At 40.1% G+C, this 16115-nt stretch overlaps 3 protein-coding genes across 3 annotated transcripts; all 3 read right to left on the bottom strand.

Annotated features, from left to right (window-relative positions):
• Nucleotides 1-435: 435 nt before the first annotated feature.
• LOC110900591 lies at nucleotides 436-5530 on the bottom strand. Its single transcript, XM_022147476.1, has 3 exons — nucleotides 5486-5530; nucleotides 4102-5440; nucleotides 436-3986 (listed from the first exon to the last, which is right to left on the bottom strand). The coding sequence occupies exons 1-3, from the start codon at nucleotides 5528-5530 to the stop codon at nucleotides 436-438; spliced, it is 4935 nt and encodes a 1644-aa protein (XP_022003168.1).
• A 562-nt stretch (nucleotides 5531-6092) lies between these two features.
• Nucleotides 6093-6875, bottom strand: LOC110900590. Its single transcript, XM_022147475.1, has one exon. The coding sequence runs from the start codon at nucleotides 6873-6875 to the stop codon at nucleotides 6093-6095; it is 783 nt and encodes a 260-aa protein (XP_022003167.1).
• A 5919-nt stretch (nucleotides 6876-12794) lies between these two features.
• Nucleotides 12795-14068, bottom strand: LOC110900589. Its single transcript, XM_022147474.1, has 2 exons — nucleotides 13341-14068; nucleotides 12795-13257 (listed from the first exon to the last, which is right to left on the bottom strand). The coding sequence occupies exons 1-2, from the start codon at nucleotides 14066-14068 to the stop codon at nucleotides 12795-12797; spliced, it is 1191 nt and encodes a 396-aa protein (XP_022003166.1).
• Nucleotides 14069-16115: the final 2047 nt, after the last annotated feature.

Raw genomic sequence — 16115 nt, 5'->3', positions numbered from 1 at the left:
ATTGTATAGCCTATGTTCATGCCATAGGTCGTACAAGTATTTTAAAACGACCCGAACTGGTAATTTTAAAATATAACCCAAATTAAAATCGATATTCTACGCCACCCTAAATTAAGAACACCCGAACTGATCTATCCGAACCCCTGGTGCTAGTGTTTACCCTGCATCCAGGCCTACGGTTTTGGTTAGGGGTAGTTCCGCGATTTCCATGCTTACATGGGCCGGGCTACGGTTCTTTTTTTTTTGGGTAAAGGGTTACCCCGGTAAAATTTTATAAAGAATCAAAGAACAGGGTGTGACATGAGTTTGACACACACTACTAGGCTCGACAGGCCAAGCCTAGACACCACAAAAAAACAGCCAACATACAAACGACCCAAAACAAAACTACAACCCAACAAAACAAAACTAACTAACTGCTACACTAGCTCGCAATTAGCCCGGTTCATCTTCTTTTACTCCCCATGTTTCCAACAGCTTCCTATACTTCACGTCTCTTCCGACCTTGAACCCCATTATACGAAGCCGAACCATGTCCAAGATAATCTTTGCCACTATCTCTTCCTTCCTGTAGACATTGGAGAACAGCCGATTATTCCGTTCTTGCCATATAAAATAGGTAGAAGCCGCTACCAATAGCTTGCAAACAATGTGTTCTAGTTTCTTTGAATTCGCATTCAGCTCTATCCACACCATTATTGAGCTCCATGAATCATTTACATTTACCATATCAACCTTTTGTATAACCATGCTCCAAATCTTGGCCGCATACGTGCATTGAAAGAATAGATGGTCTCTTGAATCTCGTCCATAGTTGCAAAGAGGACAACACATAAGCCGTAAATTCGTTTCACTCCCCGCTTCCCATACTGCCAATCTGTCTTGAGTCTTCAGCTTATTCTTTAGAACTAACCAAAGATGAAAAGAGTGTCTTGGAATGCATTGGCCATACCACACCATATTCACCCAAGCCACCTTGTTATCCCTTACCCGAAGATTATTCCAAGCTTCCCAGGAGCTAAATTGAACAATTTTTCCTTCCACAGATCTCCATCTCAGTCTATCAACTGACTCAGGAACTAGATCAGGAACTATGACATCTATGAGCACTGGGAATAAATCGTACCAAGCCTGGGGCCACCGCCAGTTACCATCAGCGTCTACAATCTCCGCAACCGTAGTTTGCAAATTAAAACCCGCTTGGGCAATTCTCCTTGGCGTAACAAAGTTTCGAATCGGACTGCAAATGCACCAATTATCACTCCACGCATTCGTCTGGGAACCACTCCCAATCAACTTCCAAATATAAGGTCTAACCACCGGACGAATAGATAAAATTTTCCTCCAACTCCATGTCAACGCTCCACGGCTTTGAATCTCCCAAAAAGTTCTACCTTTTATCTTGTAAGAATGGATCCATTTGACCCACAGGGACTCCCGGTTACTAATAATGCTCCAAATATGCGACATCATAAGTGCTTTGTTCACATCTGAAATATTTCGAATTCCAAGGCCCCCCTCTTCTTTAGGCAAACACACGTCCTTCCATGCTACTTTAGACCGGGTACTCCCCGAAACCCCCCCGTTCCAAAGAAATCTTCGCATTCTCTTTTCCAAATCCTTGATTATACGCGCTGGCAAAATGAAAACCGAAGCCCAATACGTATACATTGCTGCAAGAACAGAATTAAGGAGGTGTAATCGGCCTGCAAAAGATAAAGATTTAGACATCCAATTATCAACTTTCCTCTCCATACGTTCCACCAGAACCCGACAATCTCTAAAAGACAGCTTAGTAGAGATTAAGGGAACCCCCAGGTAGCGAACCGGAAGCTCACCCTCACGAAACGGCAACAAACGTAAAATCTCCGCTTTTACATGGCTTGGAACATTACAAAAAAATACCGTACTCTTAGGCAAACTAGGTACCAGTCCCGAAACACTAGTGAACTCCTCCAAAACATTCCGAATAAGCTTAACCGATTCGGTATCACCATTAACAAACACAAATAAATCATCAGCAAATGATACGTTGATAATCTTTTGTTCATAACAGTGTCGATGGAACTTGAAAGTAGGATTTACCGCCATCTTTTGTAACATAAGAGATAACACCTCCATGATCAACGTGAATAGATATGGGGACATTGGATCTCCTTGGCGTAAACCCCGTTTCCCTGGGAAAAAACCATGCAACTCGCCATTTACACTAACCGAGTAAGAAACTGTTGTGACACACGCCATGATCCAAGAAACCATTTTCCTGTGGAATCCATACCTGACTAGAATATTTTCTAAGAAAGACCAGCTTACAGTATCATAAGCTTTCTGGATATCAATCTTGAAGGCACACCTCGGAGGACCACGATCCACATGATAGTTATGCATAAGCTCCTGCGTAATCAGTATATTATCAGAGATCTTTCTACCAGGAATAAATGCCGACTGGTTAATATTCACAAGCGTCCCCAAACAACCCTTCACACGATTTGTGATAATTTTGCTGATACACTTGTATATCACATTACAACATGATATTGGCCTGTAATCCAGAACTGAATTTGGCGTATCAATCTTTGGAACCAACGCTAAAATCGTATGGTTAATTTGCTTAAGAAGTTGCCCATTATTAAAGAAATCACACACTGCCTTAGTAACTTCACCACTCACAACATCCCAAGCATTTTTAAAAAACGCTGAAGTGTATCCGTCTGGACCTGGAGCCTTGTTCTCTCCAATGCTGAACATAGCCTGTTTAACTTCATCATCGGTAACCTGTCTCACCATATTCTCCGCCACATTCTGCTGCAAAACATTAACGAACAAATCTGCCTCATCCAACCTCGTCACTAGATCTTGAGTGCCCATGAAACTAGAATAATGGTTCAACAGAGCAGCCGCAGCATCAACTCCCTCATACTGGATCCCATTCACATCCTTTATGCAATTGATTTTACTTCTAGCATTCCTACTCTTCACATAATTATGAAAGTAGGAAGTATTAGAATCACCCGCACATAACCATTGCACTTTAGATTTTTGTTTCAAGAAGCACTCCTCATCGTAAACTGCTGACTTAAAATCTCGTAAATAGGTAGTCTCCAATAACCGAAAAGAAGCATCAAAAGGATGAGCTTCCACCTGTTTTTGAATCTGGTCAAGTTCATTCCGTAACTCCGTAACTCTTTTATGTAGATTACCTTGATTACGCAATATCCTCCGAAAATGCGTTTTCAAGCTCTTCATTTTCATAACCACCGAATACATGGTAGCCCCCTCCACGGTTTTACTCCATTCGGCTATAACAGCTTGGCGGAACTCTGGCTTTGTGACAATAAAATTCGGGAATTTAAACGGTTTAGGCCGGTCCTTAGGCATGGAAAATAACTTCAAGATAGCAGGAGCATGATCAGAAACACGGAAAGGCTGAAATATAGCATAGGCATCCGAAAAAACATCAATAAGTTTGATGTTACCCATAATACGGTCAATCTTCTTTAGCATTCCTACCCCATCCCTTGGTTTTTGATTCCAAGTATAATGCAACCCATGACTTTTAACATCAATCAGTTCTGCCTCTTGAATACACTCATAAAAATCTCGCATAGCTATAGTATGGGATGATGGACCCATCACAAAATCCTCCATATTCAAAGCGGCATTGAAATCACCCATTACAACCCACGGAGTGTCCTGAGTGATGCCTTTAAACCTACACAAATCAGACCACAAGCTTCTCCTATCCTGATACTTGTTTTCCGCATACACAAAAGAACAAAATATCGTCTTTTTAACCGATTTTAACACTACCTGAGCATGAATAACCTGGTCTGATTGGGATATAACCATAAGGTCAATATCATCCGCATTCCACCCCAATATAACCCTAGTACCTCTTTGACACATACCACCGTTTGATGTCCACTTCCAATTCCGAAAATCCTTTTCACAGATCTTATTCAGCTTATTAACATCGACATGAGACTCTAAGATGGCACAAACACTTAACTGATTCTCCGCAATAAAATGACGAACCTCACTTTGTTTTAGGGGTTGGTTCAAACCCCTTATGTTCCAGGCTGCTAAGCTACCCATTCAAACCATCGTCACCGGGAGTGCTTGCCCCCTCAGAATTTTTATTATTCATGTTACCTCTCATAAAATCAGCCATCTCTGTCGGGTTCACCTCGATAACTTCATCAGGTTGTTGTATACGAGTCCCATGAGTTTCATCAACCCTCGATTTGGCACTAGTCGGATCCCTTTTCTCATCCTTCTTACTATTATCAAGCACCTCAAAAGAGTTTGACAATGGCACATCCGAAGTATCCCCCTTCGTCCCAGACGTACTTGCATGATTTTTATTAGTCTTTGGTTTATACACAACCCTTGGTTTTTGCTTTTTTTGAGGAAACGAGTACCTCGCCATCCTCCTGTTATCAGTAACAAAACCCTCCTCATCAACCGTTACCACCTTAGCCTTACCATTAGGTTTCTTGTGATATGTGTTATCATCATGGCCAAACAAACAACATGAACTACAGCGAAGCGACCTCCACTCATATTCAACTTTAACCTGTTCCAATATAAATCCCTCCTCATCCATTTTCGGGATAGCCACAGTAATGTGATCCTTTAGCTCATTGTCAGCATTTATCTCAATCATTGCACGAGCATAACTACTCCTACCCCAATTATCAACACACATATCAGCAGTATAAGAATCTAACCTTTTAGGGGTCCCTAACTTTGACGCCAGCAAGCTCAATCCATCATCAGTATAAACCGCAATCGGCACATTGTGCAACTTAACCCATATAGGAACTGTTTTAATGCTATCTTTCTTGAGAGTAACCTTCGGAGACCATACATTCAGAAACAGTGGAACTTTTCGTATTAACCATGGTCCTCCTTCCAAAACCTTCGTCAAGCCCTCCTTAGAATCAAACTTGAAGAAAAAGAAACCTGACGTGTTCATCATAAGTTTTGAAAACCCAAATTTTGCCCAAACATTCTTCGCATAATATTCAACCACCAGAAACGGCAGGCGATTCCCTAGAAAGTACCCATAGAGCACATTATCAAATTTGTGTTGAACCTGCTGCACCACCGCGCTCGGTATAACAATATCCGCATCATCTCTTGTTTCCATAGGTTCCATAAGTCTGAAGTTTACCTCTCTTTTCTTCCGAGTAGACTGCACTTTATCAGCATACGAGGCTGATTCTTCCCCCTTATAAGTATCCCAGAAAAACTCATCATGCACAGCATCAGGTTTATCAACACCATGACCATCGGCTTTATTATCAACTGGAACTGTGATCTTGGTAAGTTCATCTATGATGTTAACTATCTTCGGACCCTGCTGATTATCAGACACAACACCTCTACGCGGGCAGAATGTTTTGCCGTCAATATTCAACAACCTAGACGAAAAACCCTAATTAGGGTTTGACGAAGATGACAGAATATCCGGCGGCTTTACATATCTAGCATCCATATCTGATGTCTTAAACTGAGAATAATCCATATTACACAAAAACTAGAAGCATGCAACGAGGAATAACCACGAACGAATTAGAAAAACCCAAGCGAATTGGCAAAAACCCTAGCAAGAAACGAAACTAAACACTAACCCTAATCCTGACGTCAAAAGATTAGAAACCACGGTGAAGTCTAGTATCCTTACTCAGAAGGAACGACAACACCACAATTGCTAACCCAAATCAATCAAGAAGAAGATCAGCAGGAACGAAAGAACAAGAATGCTAGGGTTTCAGAGGTTCGCCAAAATCGCCCAGAGCCATTTTTTGATTTGGGTCATCTTTGCTTACTTGACGGGTTTATCTGCAAAATATACAATGCCTCACTCTTGTGACTTGCTAACCTGAAATGGGTCCAAACAGGCCAACGCCGGGCTACGGTTCTTTTGGGTAAAGGGTTTTACCCCGGTGATTTTATACCAAACAAAACATTAACGTACAAGAGGTGCAGAAAAGCCTACACCAATTCTCTTACATGACATGCCACATAAGAGTAAAACAAGCAAACAAGCTACAACGAAAGAAACAACCCTCTAGACGCTAAAACAATCAGGTCTCTTCAAAGGTCTCTATTGAGCTCAGCTTCCAATCTTCCAAGATTTTCCTCACATGCGGCTTATCCTTATACTTGAATGAGAATAACTTCAGCCTCACAGTGTCAATAATAATACTTGTTATCACTTCAGGTGGCCTTAATTGATTGTTGAAAAACCTGTAATTTCTCTCTTGCCATATGAAATACGCGGCTGCCTTGACGAGGAGTTTAGCGATAACCGAGTTTAAGGATCTAGAGGCCGCTTTCGGCAGCAGCCATCCAACTATGTCAACCCACTTGTTAGGCACCATCTTCATACTAGACTTCTCCTTGATAGCATCCAAAATTGAAGACGAATATGAACATTGAAAAAACAAATGCTCATGTGATTCCAACTCTCGTTGACACAATAAACAACACATCATGTTCATAGATCCACTAGTGATGTGATTCCATTTCTGAATTCGATCTTGAGTCCATAATTTCCTTCTAAAGATCAACCAGCAATGAAGCGAATGTCTCGGAATATTACAACCCGACCACACAATCTTTGACCAAGTCACTTCTTGACCTCGAGAACGGGTAGCTTCCCATACCAACTTTGAAGAGAACGACATGAGTTTACCTTCATCAGTTCGCCAGAGTGTAACATCTTGCTTATTGGGAACGAGATTAAAATGATTCAACTGGAGTAAAACCGGGAAAAGATCCCGCTGTTTACCCTGCATTCGTCTTCTACGGTTGTGAAAGTGGGCGTAGTTGGGGTTAACGTACCAATGCTTGACAACACTCGTCATGCGACCCCAAACCGAGAATTGTGTAGTTGACACAATTGGTGATCGTCACCTACCCTTCAATCTATGCCAGTGAAGAGTGCTAAGTCCATTCACTGAGTTATGGGGAGATGAGATCTCATCCTAATTCCTAAAATTTTGTATATCTTGGGTCAAAATTGAATTAGGTTAATGCATGAAAATTACTAATAAAATTTTTCTTCTAAATTCTACAGATGTCTACAAAACAATTCTGATAACACCAAATTCTCGCTTAAGTCCATCCTTGAAAATGCTAAACTTGATAATTCTAACTTCATGGATTGGTACCGCAACCTGAAAATTGTTCTCAGGGTGGAGAAAAAGGCTTATGTCCTTGAAGGACCAATTCCCGAAGCACCTGCTGCTAATACGGGTGCAGCCCGTAGGACATGGGAAAAACATGTTGATGATTCCCAAGATGTGACATGTCTTATGCTTGCTATGATGATTCCAGAACTTCAGAAGAATCTGGAAAACTTGGGAGCATATGAGATGAGTGAGCAGCTGAAAAACATGTTTCAGCAGCAAGCTCGTCATGAGCGTTTTGAGGTGATGAGATCTCTCATTACATGTCGCATGCAGGAAGGTACTTCGGTCAGTGCTCATGTACTGAAAATGAAGTCTTTCGTTGATCAACTGGAACGTCTGAACGCACCCCTTAGTAATGAGTTAGCTACGGATGTGATCCTTAACTCGCTACCCAATTCATATCATCAGTTCGTAATGAACTATAACATGAATGGGTGGGAAAGAACGATCCCAGAGTTGCATCAGATGCTAAAAACTGCTGAGACAAACATCCCAACTAAGGGCAATCCAGTGCTGGCGATCAGAGAAGGAAGAATTACCAAGAAGAAGTAATCCAAGGGAAAAGGCAAGGCGAGTAAGCAAGACAAGGGCAAAGGCAAAAAGGTTGCCACTCCGAAGGCAAAGCCTCATAAAGATGCCAAGTGTTTTCACTGTGATGAGATCGGGCATTGGAAGAGGAATTGTCCCAAGTACCTGGCTGAGTTGAAGCTTAAGAAGCTGCAGATTGGAGAATCCTCAGGTATACATGTTATTGATCTATTTTCCTTTTCGAGCAAATCTTGGGTGTTTGACACTGGATGTGGTTTTCACATTTGTAATGATTTGCAGGGACTAAAAAGGATTAGGAAGCTGAAGCAGGGTGACTTAGAGCTGCACGTTGGGAACGGGCAGAATGTTGCTGTGAAGGCAGTTGGAGAATTTATTCTTGAATTACCTTCTGGATTGTTTATTACTTTAGACAATGTTTTTTTTATGTTCCTAGTTTGACTAAGAATATTATTTCTGTTTCTGCTTTAAGAGAACAAGGTTTTAATTATGCTTTTGATAATGTTAATGGTAGCATTTCTGCATTTTTAAATGGTGTGTTCTATTTTGAGGCTAAGCCTCACAATGGTGTCTATGAAATAGATACTTCTAACAGTAGATCAAATAATATAGTATGCTCTCTTTCCTCTAAACGTGTTAAAACTAGCTTTAATCAAACATATCGTTGGCATTGTCGTCTTGGCCATATTAACATCAATCGCATGAGGAAGCTCCAGACCGCAGGGATTCTAGAATCCACGGGTCAGGAGACTTATGATTTATGCGATTGTTGTCTAAGTGGCAAGATGACTAAGGCCCCTTTTACCGGAACTAGTGAAAGGGCCAAAGACCTGTTAGGACTCATACATACTGATGTATGTGGTCCATTCAGGACTATGTCAAGGAACGGGGAAAGATACTTCGTTACATTTACTGATGATTATAGTAGATATGGATATGTTTATCTTATGAAGTTTAAACATGAAACCTTTGAAAAGTTCAAAGAATTCCAAAATGAAGTACAGAATCAACTAGGGAAAACGATTAAGGCACTTCGATCCGATCGAGGTGGTGAATACATTAATCCAGGGTTTGATGAACATCTCAAGAAGTGTGGGATTATATCCCAACTAACTCCACCCGGAACACCACAACTCAATGGTGTGTCTGAGAGGAGAAATCGAACCTTATTAGATATGGTTCGATCAATGATGTGTCGTACAAACTTACCACACTCCTTTTGGAGTTATGCTCTTGAAACTGCTACACGTCTTGTAAATATTGCTCCTACTAAAAAGGTAGAAAAGACACCATATGAGATGTGGCATGGTAAACCACCTAAAGTCTCTTACCTTCGCATATGGGGATGTAACGCTTATGTTACCAGTGAGTCTTCGGACAAACTTGATCCTCGCGGTGAAAAAGTTGTTTTCATTGGATATGCATACCCGGTTGGTTATTATTTCTATAATCCTACTGAAAATAGAGTTTTCACTAAGCGTCGAGGAACATTCCCAGAGGATGAGCTTATGGCGCGAGGAATTGGAGATAATCTTGTGGATCTTGAGGAAATTCGAGAACCACAAATTAATCAACCAATAGTCGAATCTGCCTCTCAACAAAATGTTGTTGGATCTGAACCTGATAGGATTCAGGAATCTGATGTAACACTAGGCGTCCGCAGAAGTACGAGGGATCGTCATGAACCTAATCGGTATTCACCTGATAGGTACGTCTTGATAATTGATCAAGAAGAGCCCTCAACCTACAAAGCTGCGATTTCAGGTAATGAATCTGAAAAATGGCTCGAAGCCATGGGCGTCGAGATGCAATCCATGTATGACAACCAAGTCTGGGATTTGGTTGAACTTCCTCCCGAATGTCGGACTGTAGGAAGTAAATGGGTTTTCAAGTTGAAAACAGATATGGATGGAAATGTGCAAACCTATAAGGCTCGATTGGTTGCTAAAGGTTTTACTCAGACTCAAGGAGTTGATTATGAGGAAACCTTCTCGCCAGTAGCCATGCTTAAGTCTATTAGGATTCTACTTGCCATAGCCGCGTATTATGACTATGAGATATGGCAAATGGATGTCAAGACCGCGTTCCTAAATGGACACCTTACAGAAGATGTCTATATGGAGCAGCCTGAAGGTTTTGTAGATCCTAAGAATCCTAAGAAAGTTTGCAAGTTGAATAAATCCATTTATGGATTGAAACAAGCATCTCGAACCTGGAATCTTCGTTTTGATCAGAAAATCAAACAATTTGGTTTTATCAAAAATGAAGATGAGCCGTGTGTTTACAAGAAGGCAAGTGGGAGTTCTATTACTTTTCTAATCCTGTATGTAGATGACATACTTCTCATTGGAAACGATATCCCAATGTTGCAGGACGTTAAATCCTGGCTTGGTAAATGTTTCTCAATGAAGGATCTTGGAGAAGCTGCTTATATTCTAGGAATAAAGATTTATAGAGATAGATCTAAGCGGCTACTTGGACTTAGTCAAAGTACGTATATCGATAAGGTCATTCGGCGCTTTTCGATGCAAGATTCCAAGAAGGGTCTCTTGCCAATGGCAAGTGGAACCGTACTAAATAGTCATCAGTGTCCCAAATTGGACAAAGATAAAGAGGATATGAAAAAGGTTCCATATGCCTCTGCTATCGGTTCCATCATGTATGCCATGTTATGTACTAGACCGGACGTATCGTTTGCTCTGAGCTTGACTAGCAGATATCAACAAAATCCTGTTAAAAGTCACTGGATTGCTGTGAAAAATATCCTAAAGTACTTAAAAAGAACTAAGGATATGTTTCTGATATTTGGCGGTTTGGAAGAAGAGCTGAAAGTAAAATGTTACACTGACGCAAGCTTCCAAACGGATCGTGACGATTCACGATCTCAGACGGGCTATGTTTTTACTTTAAATGGTGGTGCTATAACTTGGAAGAGTTCTAAGCAAAGCGTGGTGGCCCAGTCGACCACTGAATCAGAATATATAGCGGCTTCAGAAGCTGCTAAGGAAGCTGTTTGGATGAAAAAGTTCATTGCTGATCTCGAAGTTATACCAAGCATACAGAAGCCTATCGAGATATTTTGCGACAATACAGGTGCAATTGCTCAGGCAAAGGAACCAAGGTCGCATCACAGCACGAAGCATATTCTCAGAAAATTCCATTACATACGGGAAGTTTTGGAAAGAGGAGACATCGTAGTAGAAAAAATTGATACTGATCAGAATCTAGCGGACCCGTTTACTAAGCCTATACCTCAAGTGAGACACGAGAAGCATGCTGATTGTATAGGTCTTAGATATGCTAGACAGTGGGTCTGATTTTGTAATTTAGTAATTTGGTGCATTTTGAACTGTAAACAGTATTTTATGTTTATTTGAATTTAATGGTTGAATGTCTTTTAAACTATTATATCTGTGTTCAAATATTAGTACGTTAAGTATCTATGAATATTGTATTCTAAAATGTCCGTAGTCTATCAGATTCGTGAGAACCAATCTGGTAAAAGACTATTTTGAATTAGATGGTTGATCCATATAATGGATACTCAAAGTGTTGAGAACCATATTCATTGATATGATTAGTTGAATCATATTGGGCGTAACTCGTTTCAAAATGATCTTCATGGATCTTAGTCATAAGACATTTTGAATAGGTACGATCATTGTATCCTTAGACCTGCGGTGCATACTAGAACTAACTTAAATGAATGGTTGCTCTTTGATTCTATCTAACGCTGTACGTAACTGGCAGTAATAAGGATAGTTTTGGGAATGATCTGAAGTTTAGTGGGAGTTGTTTGTAGCCAAAGGGATCTGTGCTTCTATACTTAGGAGAGGAACACTCTGGCGCCTTTCGTTGGTTTGAACTGGTGTTAACGCGTGGCCACGCTCGAACTAGTAGTAGTTTGATAAACCACTTCAAATCAGGAACGAAATTAGAAATGGTTGAATAATATATGAGAATAAATTGGATCCATGTCTCATGTTCAACAAGTGTTCAATACAGAGGGATAAATGAGTCGATAACCCGGGCTATACTATTTGCATAACCAAAGGTTTGATTAGTGCAAAGAATTAGTTGACATAAATTTGTCATACCTTGCCGGGGGCAATATGATGCAGCTAGGCACCCACTATTGTCTACATTGAAACTTAATCGGCCAATCGACCAAGTGGGAGATTGTTGGATATAATGTTCAATTGTCAATTATAATTCAATGTTGCCGTCAAGGTACGACCCAAAGAGTTACACTTTGGGCAACGAACATTTAACGGTGTTTTAATCGTTAATCATCGGATCACGAAATAATAAGCGTAAACAAATAAACGTGTAATTATTTAGAATAATTACGGAGAGCCGGATTTAATATTATAATTAATTTGTTAATTATAATATGTTATATATATATTGTTAATTATTTAGATGATTAAAAGGAGAGATAATTGTTTTAATTATGAGATAATTATGGAGGAGTTGTGATTAGATTACAATTCTTAATCTTGTATATCTTTAAATAATTAACTCCCATAACAATCGAAAAAGTAGTTCTCAATTTAAGATATATACGTAACCTTGAAGGAAAAAAGGTGGCTTTCAAAAAGGGTTCAAAAAGAAAAACAAAAACTTCTTGTTTCTTGGCCGAAGTCTCTGACGAAACAATAACAAGATTTCTCAAGGGATTTTATTTTGGGCAAAAGAAAAGAGGCAATAGTTCAAGAAGTTTTAATTGGCTAGCACAAACAAACCTTCTTATTTCTTCGTTTACGCAAAAAGGTAAGTAAAGTTTTTGAACTTTATTTTCTCTAGATTTAAGGTTTCGTTTGAAATCATTTCAAACGAACAAATCTGATTTCGTGGTCAACGATCATCTAGCGAGATCGTTCGTTGAACCAAGGTGTCTTACTTGGTAGTCACGATTCTTTAATTTTTATTATAACCTATTTTGATTGTAAAAGGATCACTGGTGGAAAAGGTTTAGAACCGAACCTCGTGTACAAGTTTTTCTGATGCGTTCAGTTTGTTTGACAAATTGACTAAAATTATTTTCTAAAAGTTACACGGAAATTCCAACAAAATATCACCTTGGGACCCCAAGAAATTTTCATAGTGAGAAACAAAAGCATGAGGAACAGCATCATTTTCATGGACAACCCCTTGAGAATCCGTAATAATGTCAATACGGCTATAATGATTCCGAACCTTCAAGGACGAGTGAAAATAAGCTGAATTCATATCCCCAGCTGTCAACCAATCCACTTTGGATTTTTGCTTAAGAAATCGCTCCTCATCAAGAGCAGCAGCCTGAAAATCACGGTTCAGCCCAGCTTCTTCAGCCCGGAGATCCGAATTAAATGGATCCAAATCAATACGTTGCTGAATAATATCTAGACTTGCACGAAGCGCCTCCACTTTCTTATGAAGATTACCTTGTTTGTACAAAAGAGCTCGAAAAGGACTTTTAAGCAGGCGGAGCCGTTTAACAACTTGAAACTGGAAAACTCCATCCACTCTAGTTTCCCAAGTTTTTTAACTATCTCCATAAATTCAGGTTTATGCACTAAAAAGTTAGCAAACTTAAAAGACCGGGGTTACAGCTTACCAGCTTCTGGGATTTTTAGAATACACGGGCAGTGATCGGAAATTCTATACGGGTGAAAAATAGCAACAGAATTCGGGTAGGCCGTGACAAACGGTGTATTTCCTAGAATGCGATCAATCTTTTTCAACAAACCAGTTCCCTCCTTCGGCTTCTGACTCCACGTAAAGTGAAGACCAGATTTATTAATATCGAACATCTCCATCGAGTCAACACAATCCCGAAATTCTTTCATTCCAACTGAAACGGATGAGGACCCCATAGAATTATCCTCCATGTTCAAAGCTGAATTAAAGTCTCCAAAAATAACCCAAGGATTATTACCGACAGCCGCTTTATGCATGGTTAAATGACGCCATAATTCTCTACGCGTGACATAATAATTGGCCGCATATACTATCGAACAGAAAATAATTCTCCTATCTAACTTGAAATAAATCTGGAGATGCATAACTTGGGAGGACTGAAAAAGAACCATAACATCGAAGATACCTGGATTCCAACCAACAATAATTCTGGTACCCTTATTACAACAAGCACCATTGGAAGTCCAATCCCACGAACGGAAAACCGACTTACAAACCTTTCCCAGCTTATCAATACCGACATGAGATTCCAAAATAGCACATAAACTTAAATTTGAATCCTTTACAATCTGACGAACCTCCATTTGTTTCAGAGGGCGGTTCAACCCCCTTATATTCCAAGAAGCAAGACTAACCATTGTAACCCGCTGTAGAAGGAGTGCTTGCCCCTTGTTTATCATTCGGTTTCTTTGAGCCTTGTAAAATAAAAGGATCCATTTCGTTATAGACTTCCACAACCTCCTCATCACCTGAGTCCTCATAGTCATTCTCCGAGTATTTTTTAGTTTCCGGACCATCCGCATCCGTATCATTCAAAGCATCAAACGGGTTTGGAGAAACAATACTATTCGACGTTGAAGCTTTGTTCAAGTCCCCTTTCGGCAATGGGGCTGATTTAATAACCCCTCCCCCAATTTTTACCCCAACCGGCCGGTATTCAAACGCATGGAAGCATGAGGATATGACAGGTATATCCAAAGATATTATCACTCACAAGCTTGGAATTGACAGGTCATACAAGCCTGTACAACAAAAGAGAAGGAAATTCGCCCCTGAACGAAATACAATTATCCAAGAGGAAGTTGAAAGATTATTGAAGTCCAGGATGATTAGGGAAGTCAAATTCCCTAGATGGTTAGCAAATGTGGTAATGGTTCAAAAGAAGAATGGGAAGTGGAGAGTCTGTGTAGACTACACAGACCTGAACAAAGCTTGTCCAAAAGACCCCTTCCCTCTGCCTCATATAGACTCAATGGTGGATGCCACTGCCGGTCATGAAATGTTAACCTTCAAGGATGCATCCTCAGGATTCCAGCAGATTCAAATGGAACCTTCAGACCAGGAGGATACAACTTTCATGACACCAACAGGTATTTACTGTTATACTGCTATGCCTTTCGGTCTAAAAAATGCAGGTGCAACGTACCAGAGATTCGTAAACATGATGTTTAAAGACAAACTGGGGGACACCATGGAGGTGTACATTGACGATATGGTGGTCAAATCCAAGAAAGCTGAGGATCATCTCCGGGGTATTAAAGGAGCATTCGATATCCTGGACCAGTATAATATGAAACTTAATCCTGCAAAACGCCATTTTGGAGTGGGGGCAGGAAAGTTTTTAGGATACATGGTGACAAAAAGAGGGATAGAGGCAAGCCCGGAGCAGATCAAGGCTATCTTGAATATAAAGTCACCCTCGAATATGAAGGATGTTCAGCGGTTAATAGGACGAGTGGCAGCCTTGAATAGGTTTATTTCAAGATCCTCGGAAAAGTGTAAAGAATTCTATGATATCCTGAAAAAGAATAAGAAATTCGAATGGGGGGAGAAGCATGAAGCAGCCCTGCAGGATTTGAAACAGTATCTCTCAACCGCGCCTCTATTGATGAAGCCTGAGGATGGTGAACCACTATCCCTGTATCTTGCAGTATCAGGGAATGCAGTAAGTGCAGTACTCGTAAAGGATCACGAAGGTCAGCAGTATCCTGTTTATTATGTTAGCAAAAGTTTGTTAAATGCTAAAACTAGATATTCTCACCTAGAAAAGCTAATATTGGCTCTAGTAATGGCATCAACAAAGCTTAGACATTATTTTGAAACGCATAGGATCCATGTTAAAACTAATTATCCTGTTAAGAATGTGCTTAGAAAACCGGAGATGTCAGGTAGAATGGCTAAGTGGTCGGTAAAATTAAGTGCCTCTGATTTAATATATGAACCTAGAAATGCAATAAAGTCTCAGGCCCTAGCAGACTTTGTGGCTGATTTCAAAGTAGACCTAGAAGTGCAACAACTGGGAGAAAACTTAGAATCCTGGATATTATATACTGATGGTGCATCTAATGTAAGGGGTGTAGGTTTAGGTATACAACTAAAATCGCCACAGGGGGACATAATACCCCAGGCTGTTAGATGTGAATTCCCTGCTACTAACAATGAGGCAGAATATGAAGCTTTAATTGCAGGACTAGAATTGGCTAAGAATATGAATATAAAAAATTTGCAAGTATATGTTGATTCCCTGTTGATTACTAACCATTTCAATGGATCTTATGCAGTCAAGGGTGAGAAACTAATTGAATACCTCAGTATTCTTAAAAAATTAGCAGGATATTTCGATATTTTTACACTTGAACAGGTACCAAGAGAGGATAACGCTGAAGCAGACGCATTGGCAAACTT

Source organism: Helianthus annuus, chromosome 13 (genome assembly GCF_002127325.2).
Source record: "Helianthus annuus cultivar XRQ/B chromosome 13, HanXRQr2.0-SUNRISE, whole genome shotgun sequence".
Classification (NCBI taxonomy): Eukaryota; Viridiplantae; Streptophyta; class Magnoliopsida; order Asterales; family Asteraceae; genus Helianthus; species Helianthus annuus.
Note: the sequence above shows the minus strand (reverse complement) of the source record. Positions and strands in the feature narration are given on the sequence as shown.

What these genes read in the sequence shown, in the direction of transcription:
- LOC110900590 (XM_022147475.1), bottom strand. Translation starts at nt 6,875, where the DNA reads ATGACGAGTGTTGTCAAGCATTGGTACGTTAACCCCAACTACGCCCAC.
- LOC110900589 (XM_022147474.1), bottom strand. Translation starts at nt 14,068, where the DNA reads ATGGTTAGTCTTGCTTCTTGGAATATAAGGGGGTTGAACCGCCCTCTG. An exon ending in ATCCCAGAAGCTGGTAAGCT is followed by an intron (nt 13,258 to 13,340) that starts GTAACCCCGGTC and finishes TTGGGAAACTAG; the next exon opens with AGTGGATGGAGTTTTCCAGT.
- LOC110900591 (XM_022147476.1), bottom strand. Translation starts at nt 5,530, where the DNA reads ATGGATTATTCTCAGTTTAAGACATCAGATATGGATGCTAGATAT. An exon ending in CAGATATGGATGCTAGATAT is followed by an intron (nt 5,441 to 5,485) that starts GTAAAGCCGCCG and finishes AACCCTAATTAG; the next exon opens with GGTTTTTCGTCTAGGTTGTT. An exon ending in AAGCACTCCCGGTGACGATG is followed by an intron (nt 3,987 to 4,101) that starts GTTTGAATGGGT and finishes GTGCCATCTTAG; the next exon opens with AGTCTCATGTCGATGTTAAT.